The 22,963-nt window shown below is 42.2% G+C and overlaps 1 protein-coding gene across 1 annotated transcript in view; it reads right to left on the minus strand.

Annotated features, from left to right (window-relative positions):
- The window catches only part of maml3 (mastermind-like transcriptional coactivator 3), a 182,165-nt gene that overhangs the window by 73,321 nt on the left and 85,881 nt on the right, over nt 1-22,963 (minus strand). The window contains exons 2-3 of the mRNA XM_033625142.2: nt 18,005-18,748; nt 14,692-15,642 (exon numbers count right to left, since the gene is read on the minus strand). Of these exons, the coding sequence (XP_033481033.1) occupies nt 14,692-15,642; nt 18,005-18,748 (1,695 nt within the window). The remainder of the gene's footprint in view (nt 1-14,691; nt 15,643-18,004; nt 18,749-22,963) is intronic.

A 22,963-nucleotide genomic window follows, 5' to 3' on the forward strand; every position in this document is an offset into this window, starting at 1 on the left:
TGTGTGTGTGTGTGTTTGGACTGTTTGTGAGTGCGTATATAAGAGGTAAAGCACCCAAGCATGCATTTCTGTTTCTGTGAGTGTGTTTGTGTGTGTGTGTGTGTGTGTGTGTGTGTATGTAAGGTGCTGGCGGGGTGACAGCAGCCTGTTTAGTATGCAGCCTTCTGACTGCATCTCCCTTCCTCCCTCCCTTTGGCCCACAGACACAGCATAAGAATGATATACCCCCCCCCATGCGCGCACACACACATACACGCACTTGGCTATGGTCGCTCTTCTACATATACACACCCTTAAAGTCACATACACTCAGACACCACATGCCTGCAGACACATTGTGTCATGACTGGTTTCTTACACAGTGAGGTCTGTAGGTCAATGTTGTAGATGAGGTTAATATGAAAGAGGGCTTGGTTACAGACACATCAACATGTTCTCATCCCATGTCGTCACATATCACCACTTTTTCAGCAACCTTTCATATTTACATACTTGGACATCAGCATTCGTACAGGAAACAAACACCGGGCTCCTGGGTGAAAGTCCAGGGTTTGTTAGACCCATTCATCACCCTTCCCACCCACCCTATAGGGACTCTCCAGCTCCTTATATAACGTTGTTACCGGCAGTATTTCAACCTGATGCCACCCAGCTACGTGTCATACCACTGCGACAGATGCCATCTGGCCACTTTATTAATTGACATCTCCCGTCCGCGTATCAAACTGCTGCAACAGATGCCGTCCAATCGACTGGCGTATCATACAGCCGCTAATGAGGGCTTTTGGCGTTAGGTGTCTGATGCAAAAATCACTGACAAAGCAATGGCATTTGAAAGAGAACAGTGCTATGTGGAAATCGGACATATCAGCACTTAAAATGTGGCTGTTGAACTGCAAAATCTGGCATAATTTATCGCTCTTATACTGCAATTGGTGCTCAGTACTGTCTAAAACAGATTTCTAAATGGAAGTTTGTCACTGGCATCAATTTTTACACTGCCAGTCACATGAATATGGTGTATATAAGTGTTGAGTCAGAATTTTTTTAGTTCCTACGTTCCCTGAAGGCACTGTCACTCATGATTCCACACTCCTCTCAGTTGATGCCACACCCCCCACGCCACATCAGGGTCAAAATTCTGAAACTCAAAAAACAGATTTGAAAGTGAAAAAAAAAGATTTGAAAGTGAAAAAATAAGATCTGAATCTGAAAAGATAAAACATGCAACTGAAAAAAATAAGACCTCAAATGTTACAATATATATGGAAGTGAAAAGTGAAAATAAATTATTCATTCAAAAGAATTACCAAAGTGAATCAAAATTATATTTAACCTGAAAAAACGTTTCATATACTTATTTTTATTTTGAATACATTGTTGTATTTTTCAAAATTCAAGCTCAACACATGAATTTTCAGTTTCAAATTTTATTTTTTCAAGTACAAAACATTTGACCCTAATGTAGCTCTATAATAGTGGCCCCGTAACGCAATCTCTGTGTAAAAAGGGCTACAGAAACACACAGACACACTGGTGATAAATACTCCACCATACAATGACATTCCTCTGAAAAAGCAGCCTGTTGGTGGAGGTGAATATTGATATTTTCTCTCCAACCCTGTATTCACACCCCCAGGGCGTGTCGAATGGGTGGAGATGGTCTGTCTCAGTGTGTTTCCTCTGGTGCTGTCAAAGCCAACCAAACAGCTTTGGTGGTGTGTTTGTGTGTTTGTGTGTGTATGTGTGTGTGTGTGTGTTGTGGGGTGGGGAGTTGGGGGACCCTGGGAATTGTTTTCCCTCCCGCTGCCGCTTTGCTCACAAACAATTCATATAGACACATAGACACATAGACACACACACACACACACACACACACTTATGTCAATATATTTGCATTATTATACACACACTGTCATGCATGTTTACTGTGTATTATACACACACGCATAAACTATCTTACATAACATATTCACACAAATACGTTACACAAGAAAAGTCTTAAATAACACACATATTATCGGACACATGCACGGTCTAGCATCGCGCGCGCACACACACACACACACACACATTTCTATACATGCTAAGATCATACACTAACACTGATGCACACACATTTTATTGATTGGGAGTGGTGAAGTGGAGCTCAGCACTAACAGCTCCCTCTAAGCACAGGAGAGGCAGGGTGGTTAAGGTGGCAAGGAGGAGGCAGAGGGAGGGAGTATGAGGATAAAGGAAAGGAAAGGAAAGGAAAGGAAAATGTTAAGGAGAGGAGTAGAGGAGTAGAGAAAAAGGAAAGGAGAGGGGAATTAAAGAAATGAAATGAAATGTGAGGGAAGGAAGGGAAATGTAAGAAGCAGAGGAAGAGAGGAGAAAACAAAGAGAACAGGTATAAAAATGGACAGCAGAAGCAGAAAGAGAGCTGTTTGTCTTGTGTTTGTCTTAACAGGAAGCATCTCAGAAGGCACAGAAAGAGAGGGAGAGCAAATACACAGCGGAACACAGCAGTCTCCACCCTGCCCCCTCCACCTTCCCGCTCCACCTGAACACCCCTCCATAACCCTCTCCCCCTCCCCATCTTCCAAGCCTCTCTACAGGATCTGAGAGCAGCTAAGCTCAAGCTCTGACACGTGTGCCTGAGAGAGAGAGAGAGAGAGAGAGAGAGAGAGAGAATGAGCAGTATTCACTTGTGTGTGAGTGTGTGTGTATGTGTGCGACACAGAGAGAGTGTGGGGGGGGTGACAGAGTGAGCAGGAGATGAAATATATGTTCGTGAGAGACGTAGTGGGGGCGGCAAGGTAATATCTCCTGCTCATGGGGATAGATGGAGGAAGGAGAGAGAGAGAAATTACCCTGTTATTCTCTCTCTCTCTCTTCCTCCCCTTGTTGCCCCTTCCCTCCATCTTTTACCACGTGTTTGGTAATAGAGTCAGGCAGCTAACGTTTTTTGAGGCTGATACAAATATTGATATTTGTGAGTTTAAAAATTCTTAGAACTTTTAAATCAGCTATTGTTCGTTTAGTTCACATAAATGCACACTAAAACCCTTTTATTTTCCAAATCCTTTAAATTAAAAATCTAAATGTTAAAGTAAAATAACATGCTGAAATAAATAAAATAATAAAATAAATAAATAAATATAATAAAACAAAACAAAATCAAATCAAATCAGCTCCAAGGCACAGTTTCGGATTTAGGTGGATAAACTGCACCCATTCTTGAGAATTGGGACAAATCATGTCCTACCAAAAAAGCCTTAAAATGATAACTTATCAACACACCAAATTTTTGGGATTAAACATTATTTCATTTATCATTTATCATTTTAGCCTTCATTTATATGAAATAAATATGATTTATAAAATAATATAAATAAATGTTTCTAAATGTGCCCTGTGACAGAAAACGGTCTTGTCCCAGACAAGAATTCACAACTTCAAATAATTTAAAAACATGTTAATAGCCTTTAAAATCTAAAACAGAACATACTTATTTTACAGTGTAAAAATGTACTGCTATAATCATCTTTGTTTTAAAAATGTGTTTTTTGTGACAATGTTGTGGCCCTTTAAAGAGGTGTCCCAGATTTTTGTCAACTCTGTCAGATTTCTACAAAAACATAATTTAATCAGATAGGCTACAATAGTTAGCTACATCACAAGGACCCCTGTCTCATTTCCTAGTTTCCAAAAGGGTATGAATGCTGCTCCATTACTGGTAAGCTTCCTATTTTTTGCTAAACTGCGTTGCCCTTCTAAATCCTTCTAAAAAGGCTCCTCACTACGACTGCTATGAAATTAATAAATATATAACTTTTTGTCAACTCTGTCAGATCTCCCTTTAATAGTCAAGACTTTGAGATTTTAAAATATATTTTCCAGCCTAACTGAAGAGTAAAAATCAAAATTCTAAAGAATAGCTGATTGGCAGAAATGTAATGTGATGTATATTTTCTGAAGTGTATAATCACCTGAAAATAAGAACCATTGTTTTTTTGTTACCTTGACCCGTTAATATCAACATAGGCTGCAGGTCCTTGTCTACAGAGATCAGATCATGTTGCACCTCCATGTTTCTACAGTAGCCCAGAACGGACAAACCAAACACTGACTCTCGAAAGAGCCTTTCGCGTTTTAACATTTTTGTGTTGGCCACCATATTCAGCAGTCCCTTTGAGATGAGCCAAACTGCACTGAAAAATCACTGATTTTTAAAGTGAAACTGCTTCATTCAGTGTTTTTACTGGTTTAAATCACTGGTCGTTTGTTTTGTAGTGGAAGAGACCTTTACAGATAATTCGACTCCCAGTAAAAACTTCTCTACATGTGGATCTTAAATTAACAGAGGGAAAAGGTGAGTACACATTAGCAGGTGCTGGGGTAGCAGCCCGTCTGCGACGGGCCAAACAGTGTCACTGGTGTATAACGTTGAGCTGCTTTTTTCAGTGTTTTTTCACATTTTAATCACCTGGTCCTTTTGTTTTGGAGAGGAAGAGACCTCTGTGGATAATTCGGCTCCTGGTAAAAACCTCCTGAACAATGAGCACTGAAGGAATAGTGACCAGGGTTAAATGCTTGGCACACGAGAGAAGTTTCAGCTGGTTGCAACCTGTAATCCTCACTACTACTGTAGATGCCACTAAAGGTGGATTTATAGTTGTGCATTGGCTTTACGCAGAGCCTCAATGTAGTCTACTTAAGTGGCCTATGCCTTTGTGAGCATTTATACTTGTGTGGTGGCGTGTCTGTGTCACTCTGCTGTTACACCTCCAGAACACTAGTCGGTAGTAGGGTTTCTGTGAATCGCTGTGACGTTTGATTGATTCAAAACACACATTAAACATGGCTTAATACTCCACAACACTGATTTGAAGTATATGTTAGCAGTCAAAATCAGACGATAATATTGGTACAGCCAATGTATTGGTGGGGTTCTAAATCAGCACAGGAAACTGGCTCTGGGTGTGTTAGGTATGCCACCCCTGAGACCTTGTGGAGGTCAGGGTTCTCTATAGAAGAGGATGGAGAAAGGGATAAAAAGAGGACAGAGAGGATGATGAGAGAGGCTTTACCTCTGGAAAGAGAGAGGGGTGGAGAAGGCAGAAAGCAGGACGGGCTTTGTCAGAGTGTGCATGCTTGTGGGTGTTTTTCAAAGCCTGTTTATTTGTTGAATGTGTGTGTGTGTGTGTGTGTGTGTGTGTGTACACATGTGAGGGGGCTGTTGTCGTGACTCACAGGCCTATTAGCACCGGCGTCGACTGCAGTCTGTGTGCGACACCGTGATCTTTTACACACACAAGCACACACATGTGCTCCCTTACCCACACACACACACACACACACACACACACACACATACTCATCCACACATACACAAAGTTAAACCTCCCGCTGCAGTTTATCAGAATGACACCAGAAACCCTCCTCTGAGCACAACACCTGTCAGTCCATCCTCATCCAATCATCACTCAGATAACCCCAGAGACCCGCCCTCGCTCTGCTAGCTTCACACAGCTGCACACACGCTTGTGCAACAAGCCACATCCGCCTCACAATTATTCTGTCACACACACACACACACACACACACAGTGAGGCGACTGCATCATCAGTCACTTGCAGACAATCACACAAACATCTTCCACAGACTCATTCACGCGCCTGTGCTCCCCCACTTGCTGCTTCCACTGAGACATCAACCACCGTGGCAACAGTAACCGCGACAACAGGCACAAATTAGCGTCATGGCAATATGCAAAGAGAGGGAGCAACAATTAAAGTTTAACTAACGAGCTTTTGAGGAGCGAGGCTGAAGCTTCCCCAAGCAGCTGCTAACTGGATTAGCCTACACACACACACACACACACACACAGAAACAGAGAGGATGGAGCACAAAGACAGTGATGTTTAAGCACCTCCTGTGAGATCACACACACACACACACACACACAATCACACACACACACACACACACACACACACACACGTTAATGTTCACATACGCTAATGCAGATAAAAACAATCAGAAACACAGCTAGCATCACTTCATCCAAACTCTAACATCACCACTACCAAGGGTGTCTCAGGGGATATCAACATATTAGGGCCATTATCTTTCATTCAAAATTTTACAGTACGTTCAAAAGTAGTTAATGTTCAAATTAACCTCTTTGAATTCAAACTTTATAGTCTATAAGTGCAACAGACTGTTTGAAGTAGTTTGCTTTGTGGTACAGCAGAGGGCGATCTAAATTTCACTATCAGCTTGCCCTCCTGACCTACCAGCAAACTACGTTGAAGCTACTGATGTTGTTTGTTACTAAGTAAAATGAGGCCACTCGCAACCAGAGCCATCCTAAGCGGACAACAATGACACCAACGCATCTGAAGCCTGATTTATGGTCCTGTGTTAAATCAACGACATCGCTACGTCGTAAGGTACGTGGCTACACAGAAGGCTGGCCGTAGCCACCAGCATAGCCTGACGTGCACCTCCCCAAAAATGTAACTACACATCGAGGCGACGCAGACCCAGTGCAAACCGAGAGGGCTGTGATTGGTTTGCTTGGTAGCAATGCATTTCCGGTTCCATATTTCCAGATTGTGCCATCCCCACCATCTTTAAACATCTTCTGTTGCGATGTAGATGTTGCACATACAGTACAGGCCAAAAGTTTGGACACACCTTCTCATTCAATGCATTTTCTTTATTTTCATGACTATTTACATTGTAGATTCTCACTGAAGGCATCAAAACTATGAATGAACACATGTGGAGTTATGTACTTAACAAAAAAAGGTGAAATAACTGAAAACATGTTTTATATTCTAGTTTCTTCAAAATAGCCACCCTTTGCTCTGATTACTGCTTTGCACACTCTCGGCATTCTCTCCATGAGCTTCAAGAGGTAGTCACCTGAAATGGTTTCCACTTCACAGGTGTGCCTTATCAGGGTTAATTAGTGGAATTTCTTGCTTTATCAATGGGGTTGGGACCATCAGTTGTGTTGCGCAGAAGTCAGGTTAATACACAGCTGACAGCCCTATTGGACAACTGTTAAAATTCATATTATGGCAAGAACCAATCAGCTAACTAAAGAAAAACGAGTGGCCATCATTACTTTAAGAAATGAAGGTCAGTCAGTCCGGAAAATTGCAAAAACTTTAAATGTGTCCCCAAGTGGAGTCGCAAAAACCATCAAGCGCTACAACGAAACTGGCACACATGAGGACCGACCCAGGAAAGGAAGACCAAGAGTCACCTCTGCTTCTGAGGATAAGTTCATCCGAGTCACCAGCCTCAGAAATCGCAAGTTAACAGCAGCTGAGATCAGAGACCAGATGAATGCCACACAGAGTTCTAGCAGCAGACCCATCTCTAGAACAACTGTTAAGAGGAGACTGCGCCAATCAGGCCTTCATGGTCAAATAGCTGCTAGGAAACCACTGCTAAGGAGAGGCAACAAGCAGAAGAGATTTGTTTGGGCCAAGAAACACAAGGAATGGACATTAGACCAGTGGAAATCTGTGCTTTGGTCTGATGAGTCCAAATTTGAGATCTTTGGTTCCAACCGCCGTGTCTTTGTGAGACGCAGAAAAGATGAACGGATGGATTCCACATGCCTGGTTCCCACTGCGAAGCATGGAGGAGGAGGTGTGATGGTGTGGGGGTGTTCTGCTGGTGACACTGTTGGGGATTTATTCAAAATTGAAGGCACACTGAACCAGCATGGCTACCACAGCATCCTGCAGCGACATGCCATCCCATCCGGTTTGCGTTTAGTTGGACGATCATTTATTTTTCAACAGGACAATGACCCCAAACACACCTCCAGGCTGTGTAAGGGCTATTTAACCAAGAAGGAGAGTGATGGAGTGCTGCGGCAGATGACCTGGCCTCCACAGTCACCAGACCTGAACCCAGTCGAGATGGTTTGGGGTGAGCTGGACCGCAGAGTGAAGGCAAAGGGGCCAACAAGTGCTAAACACCTCTGGGAACTCCTTCAAGACTGTTGGAAAACCATTTCAGGTGACTACCTCTTGAAGCTCATGGAGAGAATGCCAAGAGTGTGCAAAGCAGTAATCAGAGCAAAGGGTGGCTATTTTGAAGAAACTAGAATATAAAACATGTTTTCAGTTATTTCACCTTTTTTTGTTAAGTACATAACTCCACATGTGTTCATTCATAGTTTTGATGCCTTCAGTGAGAATCTACAATGTAAATAGTCATGAAAATAAAGAAAACGCATTGAATGAGAAGGTGTGTCCAAACTTTTGGCCTGTACTGTATGTTGCAGTATTAAGGCCCATTTATGCTCAACGTTCAATACGGATACGGACGGAGCCGTCTGTCCGTGCTCCGCGTACATTTCTCTGTGACCGGAAAAGCAGGAAGCTAAACAAAGAATCAACTAGAGACGACGATAACCATTCAGGAAAGGAACGCAGCCTCCTACCACTCTGGCGGTGAATTGCACAAACTGAAGTCCAACATGCCGCTGCTGATGGCTGTGATGCAGCACAAACAAAAGCTGAGCTGGCCTCAACTTTTTCAGTACTCCAATGTCAAGGTGAGGTGTCAACCAATCATATGTATTTTTTGTTTTGTTGCTGATGTGCTGTGTTATTTAGCTTAGTTAGCGAATACTATGCTAAATTCTATGTATTGCAGTGCACACGGGGTTGCAAAAGGATGGTGAAATGTGATGTTAAATGGGCTCCGACACTGATTAAAAGCAAAGATGTTTTCATGACTAAGAAAGAGATGACAATCAGTCCAGGTGCACTGTTGCAAGTAGCAAAGACACACAAGCCATCACAAGGTAACTACATTAATCAGTGCTTTAGCAGCAATTCCACGGCAACTCGGTGATCATGTAGTTGGTCAAGCTGTTACATTGTTGCTTGTAGTGTGAACACGGGATTACTCTGCAAGGACAACCAATCTGCAAACTCACCTGCTTAAGTTAGCTTGCAAGTGAGGCAGCTGAGGTGCCACACATGAGCGGAGCAATGTCAAGTGTTCAACTTCGTGTGAATGCCTACTACTATTAAGGAACTCATGATGCCATGATATAAAATTCTAAGTAGCACGGCAATCTTAAAACTCATAGTGCAACTGTACAGCACATAGGAAAAAAAAGATTATACTACAGGATAATACACTTGCTCTTACCACAGATGGGTGAACATTGCTGGCCACACATACTTAAGAGACAGTCACAGCCCACTGTACAGTCAGTCAGTCAGTCAGTCTCTGTATGTCAAACTCATAGGAACTCAACAATTATTTTCAGAGCACTAAAGAGCCAAGAGGAAACCATGCAGCTGTCCATATTACAAAAAGCATCGGCAGCACGCTGGAATTTGACATCTCTTGTAAAATGGTTGTAATGTTAGCTTTTGTCATGGACAACGCTCTGAACTACGTGACCGCCATACACATGAAATAACTGGTAATGTAAAGTCAATATAGTAATGAGTAATGTTAAGATAATGAAATAACTGGTAATGTCAGGAGGGGAAATTCAAATTCTTTTGAATGACGTGTGTGATTTCAATTTGCTCAATATGATTTTTTGAAAAAGTGATAGCCCTACAACATATCAGCACAAATTACCACAACCAGAAACAAACACACACACAAACATACATATAAACCGTTACCTATCCAGCTGAGCTTTAAAATATCATCAACAGTTTCACATTAATTTACCTGAATAGTCCAAGCAAGGCTCTGTCTATGAACTGAGCAACAAAGACACAATTACTGCTGGAGAACAGAAACAGAGAGTTACAGTATACACACAAAGAAATCAACAGGCTAACAGGTTTGCTGTTCCTTGCTGATCCTGAGATCTCTATGTGTTAACTGTTGTGACAGATCATATAAATAGTAAGCAGTGATGAACCTGTTGCTAATACTGCCTTTGGTTACTCAGGCAATATGTTAAATTTGCAGAGGAAACACTGCTCTATACATCTTAAAGAAATAATTACAATAAAGACTGCTTACCATCTATCATTTCTCTGAAAGCCATGTTCAAAGTTCCAATGTGGGGAAAAAAAGAGCATCACTCTTAATCTCAGCTTGTAACTGTAGCACTTCCTTGTTTACTGCATTTGGCATATGTTGTCATTATTTTCAAGATTTCTCACCTTGACATACTGAAGAATTTTGCAGCTTTTAGTCCAATGCGCCTACAATTTGGGCACAGATGGTTTGAAAACTCTAATATTAAAGAGCTGATTGCCAAGACCTCTTTTAAGTCTGTAACAGTGTTTGTAATGAAGTTACTTCAGTGTTTAAGTCATTTCCATTAAAAGAATACTCTAGAGATTTTGCCACTTCAGTAAGGTTGGCAACAAGTTTGTTACACAGACTTTTCATTTAAAAATTTGTTGGATCGAGGCCAAGGTAGCCCTGATGACATCACTACGACATCATGAGGTTTATTTTCTCAGACCTGGCAAAGCCCTTCCACAGCCACAGAAGACATTATAACACTGTTTTCATAGGCTAAAGAGTACACAGGTGTGTAAAATAGTGGATTTCTCCTTGGGGTGGGCAATATAGATCTAATATACTTTTTGTATTGCTGCTTGTGGGTTGTATAAAATCACTATATCATGAACATCTAAAAGGTCACGTAATTTCTTTAAGGCACTAGCTCGAGACTCGTGTGGTGGCAAGACTACTATTTAATGAACAGTTTAAAGAAAAAGTCTTCACACGTCGGCTGTCTTTCTTGAGTTTTAATAAGCATTCATGAATGGAGACACTCACACATATACAACCACATGAACAGTCAGTCAGTGAATGAGTGCCTACCAAGTCCTCTCGCCCTGCTATCTTTATAGTTCCCATAACACATGCACATCAACAGTCAAAATATGTGGCGCCTTGACATTCCTAAAACACAACATCTCTTCAGACTAACAGGGACACTTGTTGTCCTCCCTGGCTCATAATCTTAGTGTCTGAGCCTCCCTGGCTCGTGACCTTGGTGTCTCTCACCGCTGTCACAGTAGGGGTTAAATGAGCAACAGATATCATTAGGTTAGAAGTTCAGTTTCATAAAAACAAGTAACCTTATACAACACATTATGGGTTAAATATGTTTAAATACCAGAATTTTCCATCACACTCGTTTCGGCGTCTCGGCTCTCTTGCTCTCTCCTGTGGCTACAAGGATCCTAAATGAAGACCCTGACTAAAGGCCCTGACACACGAAGTTGACGGTTGGCCGTTGGTCAATGTTGGGCTGTTGGTGAGCGTCTGTTGCTCTAGTCTTTGCAGTGTGTCCCCTACCGTTGGCCTTAGCTGGCGAAAAACAGTGGAGCCTGCTTATGAATTAAATTCTTCTGATTGGCAGTTGAGTTCAGCGCACAAGAAAAGAAATGGAAGTGAGGAAAGTAAACAAAAGGCTTAAGTCAAGAGGGAGTGAGACCCAAACAAATTTGTTACATTAGGTAGGATTATTTTTCTTTAGCCATTGAGCTCTTTAGCAGAGACGTTTCAGATTGGTTTGTGTTATCGTTCACTGGCGCACAGTCAATACGCTCTGTTATTTTAACATTGGATTGTGTTGTTAATGCACTAACTGGCTAACTAGCGTCAGGAAGGTCTTCTGGTTTCCCTTTTTGTATGACTAATACAGGCGACGACCATCTACTGGTATGGAGGGGTATTTCCTGCAGGCTCAGAATGTACATGCTGGCTGGCTGTCAGCTGCAGTCTTCATGGTGTGTTAATGTGCAACTTTTTGGCTGAGACACAGGTGGCACAGCAATTTTCATTGCTGCTAGTTCTCTATAGTTCAGTGTGTCTGGACCCCCAACCCCCAACCCCCCCCAGACATGGATTATTATTTCCATGCTTTGTATGCACAAATTGATGAAATGGATGGATTGCATTTTACTGAAATCATATTCTTATAATTACATGTGACAAATAAATAGACTGATCAATAAATGTTACCTCTTATTGTCCACATCCTGATGTAAAGCTCATCTGCACCCTCCTCCACCCTAATAAATATTATTCCAGTGGAACTAGATGCATGTAAAACTGTGAAGATTTTGTATTTCAGACTCTCCATTCTGCATTGCTCACTTATTTTTCTCTTTCCAGACCCTTGACTTTCCTTTTTAATATGCTCCATCCTCACTCTTCAATAAATCTCCCTCTTTCTGCATTTACCTTTCTCCTTTAAGTCATTCTTTTTTTTCCCCTCTGCACATCCCTCTCCTCTCTCTTCCTGGTCTCCATTTCTCCTCTGCTCACTCAAATAAATCTCTCCATCCCCTTTTTTCTACCAACCCCCTCCCCAAATCTATGAAACACACACAAACATACATGTGCGCGGACTCGCACTCACTCACTTACGCGCACAAACACACAGCCCTTCAGGCAGCAGCCACAAAGGCCCCATATTAATAAATCTGCTCCTTTATTGGTGCTGAGTGTCTCTGGCAGGGAGAGAAAGAGAGGGAGAAGAGGGGGAGGGAGGAGGAGGAGCAGGACAGGAGACGCAGAGATCACCAGAAGGGAGGAGGAGGTGGCTGACTGTAACCATATCATGAACACAAGGGAGGTAGAGTGAGAGAGACAGAGAGATAAAGGGAGAAGGAGACAACATTGACAAGTGAATCATCAACAAGCACGCACACACACCAGCACACACACTTTCTATCAGCAATAACACAATGGCCCTGGGATAATGAGAAGAACAATACAAGTGTGATGTGTCACTTGTGTAGGTGCTCATTTGTTAAGGTATAGTCCACCCACACTTCCTTATAGACCTCCGTACTGCGATTATTAAGGACACCTGCCATGTGGCTGAACCACTGGAGCGTTCACAGTGGGCTGTGCTGGTCACTGGACTCGGGAAACAAACTGCCCGAGGTGGGCTTTCGGTAATGACAGCAGCTAGCTTGGCTTAGTGGTCCAATCTCAGCCATCAGTCAGCTGTGACAGATTGGGGATATGAGCTAAGGAGCCGTTTAGCTTTGGTGTTTGGCGTGGTGTGTGAGTGCATGCGCTTGTGTGTCTGGGGGAGGAGGAGGAGTGTGGGGAGGCTATCAGTGCTGCTCGTGTTGCAGAGGCATCAATACACTGTCGACAGGCCATTTTCCTATGCCTGTTCCCAGCCCTGGCTTGTTGCTGGGGAAACTACCGCCATTTTACCTTCTCTGGCTGCACCACTGGGAGGTTTTGTAACACAGAAATACATTTTCCATAATCTGTCCCGGTCAGCTGTTAAAATAAGTTTGCATTAGCTTGTATTTTTATTTCCTTGCTATCGGGCATTCAGAGTGTAAAAATGGAGTCAAACTTATCAGTAGTGGTGTAAATAACTAATTTTATCACAAGATGATATTGTATCAATTCTTTGGACGATGATACAATATTTTCCAATATTACAAAGTCTGTCACGATACGATTTTGATTCAATGCAATTCAGGGGCCTGCAATCAATATGAGATGATATTATCTGCCGATTTCACACAATCTGTTACAGAAGGCGCTGCCAACCTTTTCTTTTTTTCCTTTGGGCCATAAAATAGAAAAACACATGAATAATGGAAATAATTGTAACCACTTAATTGCAGTACTTTAAACTGACTCATGGATAAGTTAACCCTCAGAGCTTTCTTTCAGAAAGACCTTTCTGGAAGAAATGTTTTCATTTTAACCCAATCCATGATCTTTTTCCTAAAAATTGAAGGCAAGCTTCTCCCAACAGCTATAACACACGGATTAACAGCAACATTATTTAACAGAAGTATAAAATTTGGCTCAACACTAACTGTTGAGGCTCACTGACAATACAACTGTTTTTTGCTGGTGACCCATTATTAGCTTTAGCACGTTTACATTGCGTCAATTAGCCTTACCCCACTTTATTTTACTAACCATTGGTATAAGTCACTTCATGCCCCAACAGAACAGCACATTTTTTCAGCCCATTATTGAAACAGAGCAGCTAATGTTACTGTAGCGAAAAGTTAGCAGAGTGAAATGCCCATCCAGGCAGGTACGTCCTTTTTTATCTCCATACGGCATGTGCTTTGTCTGTTGACCCATACTTTATCCGAAATCAAAAATATTTCCACACTGTTGATTTATACAGAGAAAAAACCTTAATGTCATTGACTTTGTCTCGGCTGTTTGCCATCATCTGCCTGGCGCTGTTTGATTGTGACAGAGAATTTTGAAATAAAGGCGCAACGCAAAGATGATGATGTCGTTCAGTGTTTTCACTTTGCATCAATGATATTGGATCTTTGATCAGTGAATCAATTTATCGATCCAGATCGATGGATGTCAGTGTATTTTATAGAAAAACTCCAGTGGACAGCCAGCATTACATATGGTGCCTCAAGGATTGACAGGCAAAAACTGTTGGGTGTTTCGTGCTCCTCCCAAGGTCACAGGTTGAGTGTTCTGTAACACCACCACCCTGGCACTCATCTCCACAATAACAGCTTTCTGTTTCCATCTGAAAAATGACTCTGAAATCAGAGCCAAAGCTACAGACAAACAACTGTTGAAGGAAATTGTCCTGCTGAACCAACATAGACGCAACAATGTTGACTTCACTTAAACTGCACCAATGCAGTGCAAACAAATTTGAATAGCTGCATTGATTAAAACTGTAACAGGGAGCAACAGGTCCCTTACCTGTCCATGAGGCTGCATGGTGCTGTAGGGCATGTTCTGGTTCAACACTTTCTGCTTCATCAGCAACATCCTCTTCTGCTCCTCACTAAGGTGGGCTGTCTGGCCTGGGATTGGCCCCTGGGTCTGCCCTGGCCCTGCGCCCTGGCCACCGCCTCCCCCACCACCCATGTAGGGGGGCATCATGGGGTTCTTCACCTGATTGTTCCCTCCCATGGGAGGAGTCATCCTCTGACCTATGTGATCAACCCCACTGCCACTGAAGTGACTCAGTGGTTTGGTGTTGTTATAGGACAATATGGCTGCTGTTTGCTGCTGTTGTTGCTGCTGTTGTTTGGACAGGGTGTTCTGGTTGATGCTGTTTGGCTGTTGCTGGCCCATCATGCCCATGTGGTTGTGAGGGAGGTAGTTGTTCATGGGGGCTTTGGGCCCACTGTTGGGGGCCATCCCAGCCACTAGAGGGCCCTGTGGCGTGTTAAAGGCTTGTGGTGGGTACATCATAGGGCTGTTGGGTTTGTCTTGGTTAAAGGGACCAGAGTTATAGGGACTGGTTGGAGCGCCTGCAGGGGACCAGTTAGCTGCTTGTTGCTGCTGCTGCTGCTGCTTCTGCTGCAGCAGTTTAGCACGTTGCTGAGCCATTGCTTTTAGCTGCTCTGCTGGAGAAAGTTCTGGCGTCACTGGTCCTACAGGCTGACCTCCAGGGGCAACTCCAGCTGCTCCAGGTCCTGTGCCTGCCTGACTGACCCCTGGGCCAGGGTTCATAATGTATCCATTCCCAGGCCTAGAGACTGCTTGTGTCTGAGCCTGGGTGGGAGTCTGAGGGGACCGAGCTACGCAGTTGTGCAATGGGGAACCTGATGCCATGGCAACGGCTGGAGACTGCTGCAAAGGTTGCTGAGGAGGCGTTCCATTGGCAGTGGTGGCAAACTGAGGGCCTGACGAAGATGGTCGGACCTGCGGAGCCCAAACACAAAAAAAATCCCATGAGACTTATTTACTATTAACTCTTACAAGAATTGTTCAACATAACAACAGGAGGCAATTAGCTTAAATAAAGACAGGAAACAGCTCGCCTGGCTCTCTCTGAAGTTCAAAAATATGCCCATCAACACCTCTTAAGCTTTCTAATTAACACATCTTCCCTTGTTTGTTTAATCTGAACATAAACAGTACAGTAAATTTAACAAATTGTGGTTTAAGTGGGAGTTACCTTTCAGAGTCTTGTTGTTTGAAGGTTTGATACCATCTAACCTGTGCAGATATATTAAAGCTTGTGCTCACCAGCCATATATAGCAACCAGTGACACAGCCGCAAACACTGCACGAAAGCACTTGATGGATGTTGAACTCTTGCTTGTCACAGCAGGCAGCTCTCCCATAACTCACAACTTGTTATTTCTACATTTCAACAAATGAGATACAACTTGCTAATTAGACAACTTAACACATGTTTTGAACTTTGGAGAGAGCCAGGCTAACTGTCTGCCCATCGTTTCAGTCGTAATGCTAAGGTGAGCTTATCCCCTCCTGGCTTTAGCTCCATACCTACAATGCAGACATGAAAATCAATCATCTAATCTAACTTTCAGAAAGAGAGTTATATGAGTCATAGCAGTGGCATATTCATTTATTAAATGAAACAATTAACAATTAAACAATATTAATTAAATGCAGGGGGAAAAAGAGGTTGCCTTGTTTATTGTGGTAATTTACAAGTAACGTGAAATATCTGTTTTAAGAAAAACAAAGCCAAAGTGAAGAAGCAGACAACGGCAGACGGTCAGAGGACACAGACCTTCAGCTGCTCAAATAGCAAGTCGAATTTAGCCAGCGCAAAGTCCCTGCTGGATTAGGAGACTTTCTGCTGCTGCCTGTATAAAGATTAGACCAAGCCCACTGTGAACCTCTGTGCTGGGGTTTGCGGAGGCTGAATCTGAGTTGCTACAGCCACTAATGAGTCTGTCTCCTGAGCTTCCACCCTCTGTCCTCTAGCTCAATAGTCTTCCAGCAGCAGGTAGAGAGGGATAGACTGCAGGAGTCCTAGCTAGCTAATTCTTGTCTCATTTGTGGTCTGATAAACAGAGGTGCAGGGCGAGGCGCTGAGCACAGCTCTACAAAGGAATAAGATTTTACTCGTTTAAAAAAAAAAAAAAAATCAATAGTGGCGGTCAATATTGATATTACAAATGAATCAATGTATGGGAAACACTGCAAGCATGATGAGCAGGGACAGCTGAATATAGCAGTTTAAATTTACTTCAAAAAGTATATTCATAAAATTAATTTCATTGCACGTGTAATGCACGTTTTAGGAAGTAAAATAAGTGAGTAAAATTCATTCTGTAGTCACAGAGTCACAGAGTGCTTAAATGGAATAAAATAGTTAAAATTAAGACCATAAAAGCACTTTATTTACTACTTTTCTATGGAGTATACAATGCTGCTGAAATAAAATAAATGTGACATGCATTTCCCATTGCCAATGTTAAAAAAGTAAACAAAAATTGCAATTAATCAGAATATCAAATTACACTACTTGTGGAATTTTCTAAATATATTTAAAGCCCTCGCAATATCCACATAAATCTGTTCATAATTTACGAGACTATTTTTTGTCTTGCTGGAAGCTATCTGTCTCAGACCAAGATATTGTACAGCTAGCTTAAAACTTTATTAGGCTATATTATATTCCCATCACACTGTGTAAGCATTTCATGTTTGTTTGTTTCTCATTTTGCAAATCTCATTGTTTTGTCCATGTATTAATAATTTAGAAATGGTACACCGAAAGACTCAACCGTGTGAATATAACTATGAACTGAAATCAAAAATCAATTCTTATTTAAAACCAGTTCAAATTACCTGATTCCTGAAGACAGGATGAAGGAGTGACTGGGCATGTCTTACGCCCCTCCCAGTCCCAGCCCTGCCAACATTGGTACTTTTTCGTATTCTAGAAGTATTTTTTGAATTTCCAGGGTAGAGGCACTTTAGACAAAATTCTGTAGTTTAGTTACTCTACAGCAATTATTATTCATTACCTTGAATCCTTGCATCAGCAATGGACCGTAAACTGCAATTTATGCATTGCATGTAGATTATACATGCATGTTGCTGTTATGAGATGTCAATCTATTTTGTCTGTTACAATTAAAAGCAATCAGCATTTAAATTGGTAAGTTAGTTACATGCTAACAATGTACGATAATTCTACCTTTAGAGAAAACATCAATTTGTGACTGAATCACCTAAACTGGTAACAAGTTGGGGCAGTGATAGGGGTTATAGGACATAATGTGACCTTCTTAGTACTGACCTGTGGTGAGCCCATGGGAACCTGCGGGCCTCCCTGTGGAGGCTGAGGAGGAGGAGGCAGGGCTGCTGCTGGTGCCGCCCCTCCTCCGGGTGCCGTTGTGTTCCCAGCTGCTTCTTGTGGGCCTGGTGTCTGATTGTTTGCCAGTCTGCCAAACTCTGCTTCTTTCTTGTCCTCAAAGTCCTCATTAAAGAGGTCGTGCATATCGTCCTCTGGCACAGTGTTGGCCAGCTCATCGATCAGCTCCTGCCACTCCTGGTCATTGAGGTTGATGTCAGAGAACAGTTTATTTTGATTGGACAGAGACTGGGGATCAGAGGACTCCATCCCACCTCCGTCATCCAGTGGCTCCTGTTTCAGGTCTTTGAGGAGGCCGAAGCTGTCCTCCAGGTCCAGCGAGCCATTCAGCTTCATGTCCGGGAGATGGCTGCCACCGTTCTTCCCTAGCTCATCTGATGCCTGGCCTACATGGTTGCCATTGCTGTTTGTAGTGTTGTTTCCGGTGGAAGTGTTGGGCCCCCCAAGTAAGGGTTTAATGTCCATTTGGTGATGTAGTGGAGAGATGGGTGGTACATTGTTGTTATTGTTGTTGTTAGGGAGACCTGTTAGTGAATCCAAACCACCAGAGCCCTCCTTCCGTACCCGTTTGGTAGTTGGTGAGTAGCTGCCTCCATCACAGATGCCATTCTGTTCTCCATTGAGAGGCGATCGTGCGCTGTCCAGTTTTCTCTTTACAGTCTCCTGGAGCTGTATCGAAGACAAAAAAAGAAAATGGATTAGGTCGGGACAAGCACCAGAGATGGGACGTGTAAGCAATATGAAAACTTTTCTGTGGTCCTCAGGCTCCTAACAATGGAAACAACATGAGATACCAAATCAATAAGACAACAAGCTGCTTCCTCTCTACACACATGGAGAACCGGCATGAGAATGCAAGAGGTGTGCTGGAAATCAAAACATCACCAAGCCAATTTTATTTTCTCTACAGCTTCAATCTGGCTGATCACACCAGTTCTTCCAGAGAGCACATCAATTTGTACAAAAAATGGAAATGGCAAAAAGTAAAACATGGGGCAAAGCAATGCAGGACAAGCAGCCCTCTTTGCAGGCTGGAGTCAAGGTTTTCTAAGGAGGGAAGGAAAGATTAAAGAACAGCTTGTTCAATCTGTAGTATTCTCTCTATCATTAGCATCAGCCAATGAGCAGATGAGCTGCCCAGTCAAAATCCACACCCCATACTCAGCCTTAGTGTAAGCAGCCAACACACAGTCCACCAAACTTAACTGCCTCTGTCATGACACAGATGAGTTAACAACAGGGTGCTAACAAATGCTGGCTGGTAGTTTAAGGTAATCACTATCATAGACCTAGGCTAAAGAGGAGAGGAGGTGTGGAGGGCCAGCAAACACAAGCTCAGACGTAGCAAGTAAAAAACTGAGACAAAGGGAAGAAAATAGGAAAAGGAGTAAGACAGGGATGATAAAACTTTTTGATTGCAGGCCATATACAGAAAAATAGAAGCAGTCACAAGCTGAACTAAGTGCATAAATTTTCAACCAGTTACACAGCAAGAAAACCAGTCAGTACTTTTACATGACATCAAAGAAAATGGGTTTATTGTGTTAGTCTGAACCAAAACCAGACTCTTAAAATACATGTAAACACAGGAGTCCGACTGAAATTGTACTAAACCAAATTTCTCAAAGCTGGACTAACACACCTAGATAAAGTGATTGGGAGTGACATTACTCCTGCATGATTACAGTCAGTTGGACCCAAACTGGCCTAGGTGCTCTGTGCATGCTCCAACGCTTCTGCCCTGGGTTCTTGACCCAGAGGTTAAACAGCATTAAATGTCTAACAGAAGAAGAAGCCAGTAACAACATAACACCATAACCACATGGGATAGCATGCATCTCATCTGTACAAGAAGTAAAGCGTACAGCATGTATGAAATGTGCAGAGCTGTAAAATTGTTAACCATAGTACCAGTTTGCTGCCAGCTAACTGTATCTAACTTGATTGGCAATTGTTTGGTCTGTGACATAACAGGTCAACCGGAAAAAGGTCCAGCACTAAGATGTTGAGGGTATATCTCCACCTATATCCAATAAATCGATTCCCCTCTTGTGCTTGTATACTGGGACAAGGACAGTAGTCCAATTAAATGCCTTTGTCGAGCTATAATTGTAGCTCCACTTAACTGTGCATGTAAACATACAGTGTTTCCGGAGCAGAAAATCCTATTTGCTGTAGAAAATTCATTTAATGTCAAAGTTACTAAGCAACACTACTAAACGTTTGACATTACAGTAGTATACAGTACTAATATAATATTAGTGGGTTAACATATTAAAAATAGTATTTCTCTATTTTCCATCTCTCAGGTCCAGCATCATGTTTACTGAGGTAAATATTTTTATTAACTGGAAATCAATCATTGTAGATGTAGCAGCAACATCTCATGTTCAAACAAAAAAGTGCAGTAGCAGGGCTTGGTAGTGGTAGTTGTGTTGTGATGAAACCAACATTGTGTTTAAACCATATTCTAGTTTATTTTGAAAAACTGTCCGTAGTTCATTTAAAAACAGGCAGTGGGCTGTAGTAGTTTGGCCCTGGAGTAAGACCATGCCAATACAAGTAATTACAAATTCTCTCCACTTTGGCCTTTTATCAATACAAAGGTGTTTTTATCACTGAAAAATGTGCATTTCAAAAAAGTTTGAACTAGGGCTGCACAATATTAGAAAAAACTGGCATTGCGATTTTTTTTTCTTATACTCATACCAAAAAGAGCAGTGTTTTCCCTATATGCAATTAGCAGCAGCGCACTGTCGTTTACAATTCTCCTCTGCTCTCTGTATCGCGCACGGCGGAGTTTCGCCCCGATGCGCATGCGTGTGTGCAGACAGAGACACACACACACACACACACACACACACACACACACACACACACACACTGGAGTGAGGCTCAGACCGCATTTTCCTGACTGAACCCGACCAGTCAGTTGAGAGAACGAGCAGCTATCTAGCTAGCTAGATACTTTATTAATGCGGAGGGAATTTAAGACACCCAGTATCTACAGTAGATATGCTTATGATGGTAGTGCAAATGTAGGTGGTTGACTGTGCAGGTAATCCAATGTAAGGAGATTAGATTAAAGTGTAAGAGCAGGCAGGAGTAATGAGTACTTTGCTATGGATAATATAAATGCACCTGAAGATAAATATATGTACAGATACCAATGCAAATGCAGACTGTCTTTTGTATACGGTGCTTAAAAGTAAAAACTCTGTTAAATAAAGAATAAGGAATGGGGAGAAGTCTGGAAGCTCCATACCCTCTGAGCAGAGGACAAAAATCAGCTGCCAATGGGAGAGCCAATGGTGTAGCTTCATTCTCACTCAGTCACTCACAGACAGACCTCTGTGTTTAAAGGGCTAGCCTCGCATGCTGAGGTCCAGCCAAAAAAGACTTTAGTTTCAAGGGAAGAGAGAAAGCTGATGACTCCATGCATGTATGAAACGTGGGCACACTGTAGTCTTCAGCTTCCTGAGGATAGCATGGGAGCTGGCAGTGATGAAGACTCAGGTAAACAATGGGAATTGGCAACAACTTAACTGTGATGAAAAAAGAGGGGGAGTGCCTAAAAATGAAGATTTCTGTGCAATGACTGTGCAATCTAATAAACCCTCAATCTCCATTTTACTCCTCACTCCTGTTAATTTCAAACCCTAATGAAGTTGGCAGAGAAATAGTAGATGCTATTAAAATGACGGATGGGACGCAGGGACCTCATTTATGAAAGGTTCCCAGGGTGCAAATTTTGTGCTCCGACCCAAATCCAAGCCAAAGTTTAGGATTTATTAAAAAAATGAACTTTGTGTTAAAATCAGTGGCATAGTCCTGCCCTTAACTTCATTGTGCAGAGAATAGATTGTATAGTTTCAGTATTATTTCCTTCTTTTGTTGTACATATAGCCTGGAGAAAGTCTTAGGCTATTCTTAAGAGACCATCGAAGTACAGCATTTGATAGCAGATTAGACTGCTCACTTACAGACAAATCAATTCTATTGTAATTAATATTACTTACAGGGTTGTCAAATGATTATTTTTAAATCAAACTGATTAATTGCTGAAATTAAATAGTTAACAGTGTGGTCTGACACCATGACTTAAAGGTGGAGACAACTTCAAGTGTTTATTCTGTGAACTTGTTTGTCTATTGTTTGGTCTGTGATATAATGGGTCAGCTAGAAAAAGGTCCAATACTAACAAGCTGAAAGGGGGCATATCAGCACCTATTGTAGTGCAGTCAACATACTTCAGTCAATAAACTGATTCCCCTCCCGTGTTTGTATACTGGACAAGGACAGCAGTCCAATTAAATGGCCTACTAGCTAAAACCATGCATGTAATTGTACTGATTGTTTGCTTGTTTGTTTGTTTGTAAGGATTGCTGTTCCAGTTAAGAAAGTACAATTACTCTGATATAATTTTGATTACTCACTGATGTCCAGTGATGCCCAGTTAAAACAACAGCATATGCACTTTTCTGGAGTTCCAGTTTAGTTGCTTGCTCTGATTCATACAGGTCTTGTATGCATGAAACTATTGTTCCCCATGACAGTAAGACATATGACTGGTCACAAGATGTCAACCTGTGGATGTCCCTTAGACCCGATGTCCTTCTTGATGTTGACTGGCCTGCAGTCACTTTCCACACATTTAGCAAGCACTGTAGTCAACTAACTTGATTAAGTTTCATCCGCAGGCAATTCACTCACTCCAAAATAGTGCTGGATTTGGCGATGCATTTGCCCACTGATATCAGTCTAATTAGCTGCACCTGTGTGCTCAGCTCGTAGGAGGTAGCTCACACTCAAAGTACTTTGGTGATAATTTAATTTCGTTTGACACAAGATGACTTTTGACTTGTCAACAGAACCTACTGGGAG

This window comes from Epinephelus lanceolatus, chromosome 3 (genome assembly GCF_041903045.1).
Source record: "Epinephelus lanceolatus isolate andai-2023 chromosome 3, ASM4190304v1, whole genome shotgun sequence".
Taxonomy (NCBI): Eukaryota; Metazoa; Chordata; class Actinopteri; order Perciformes; family Serranidae; genus Epinephelus; species Epinephelus lanceolatus.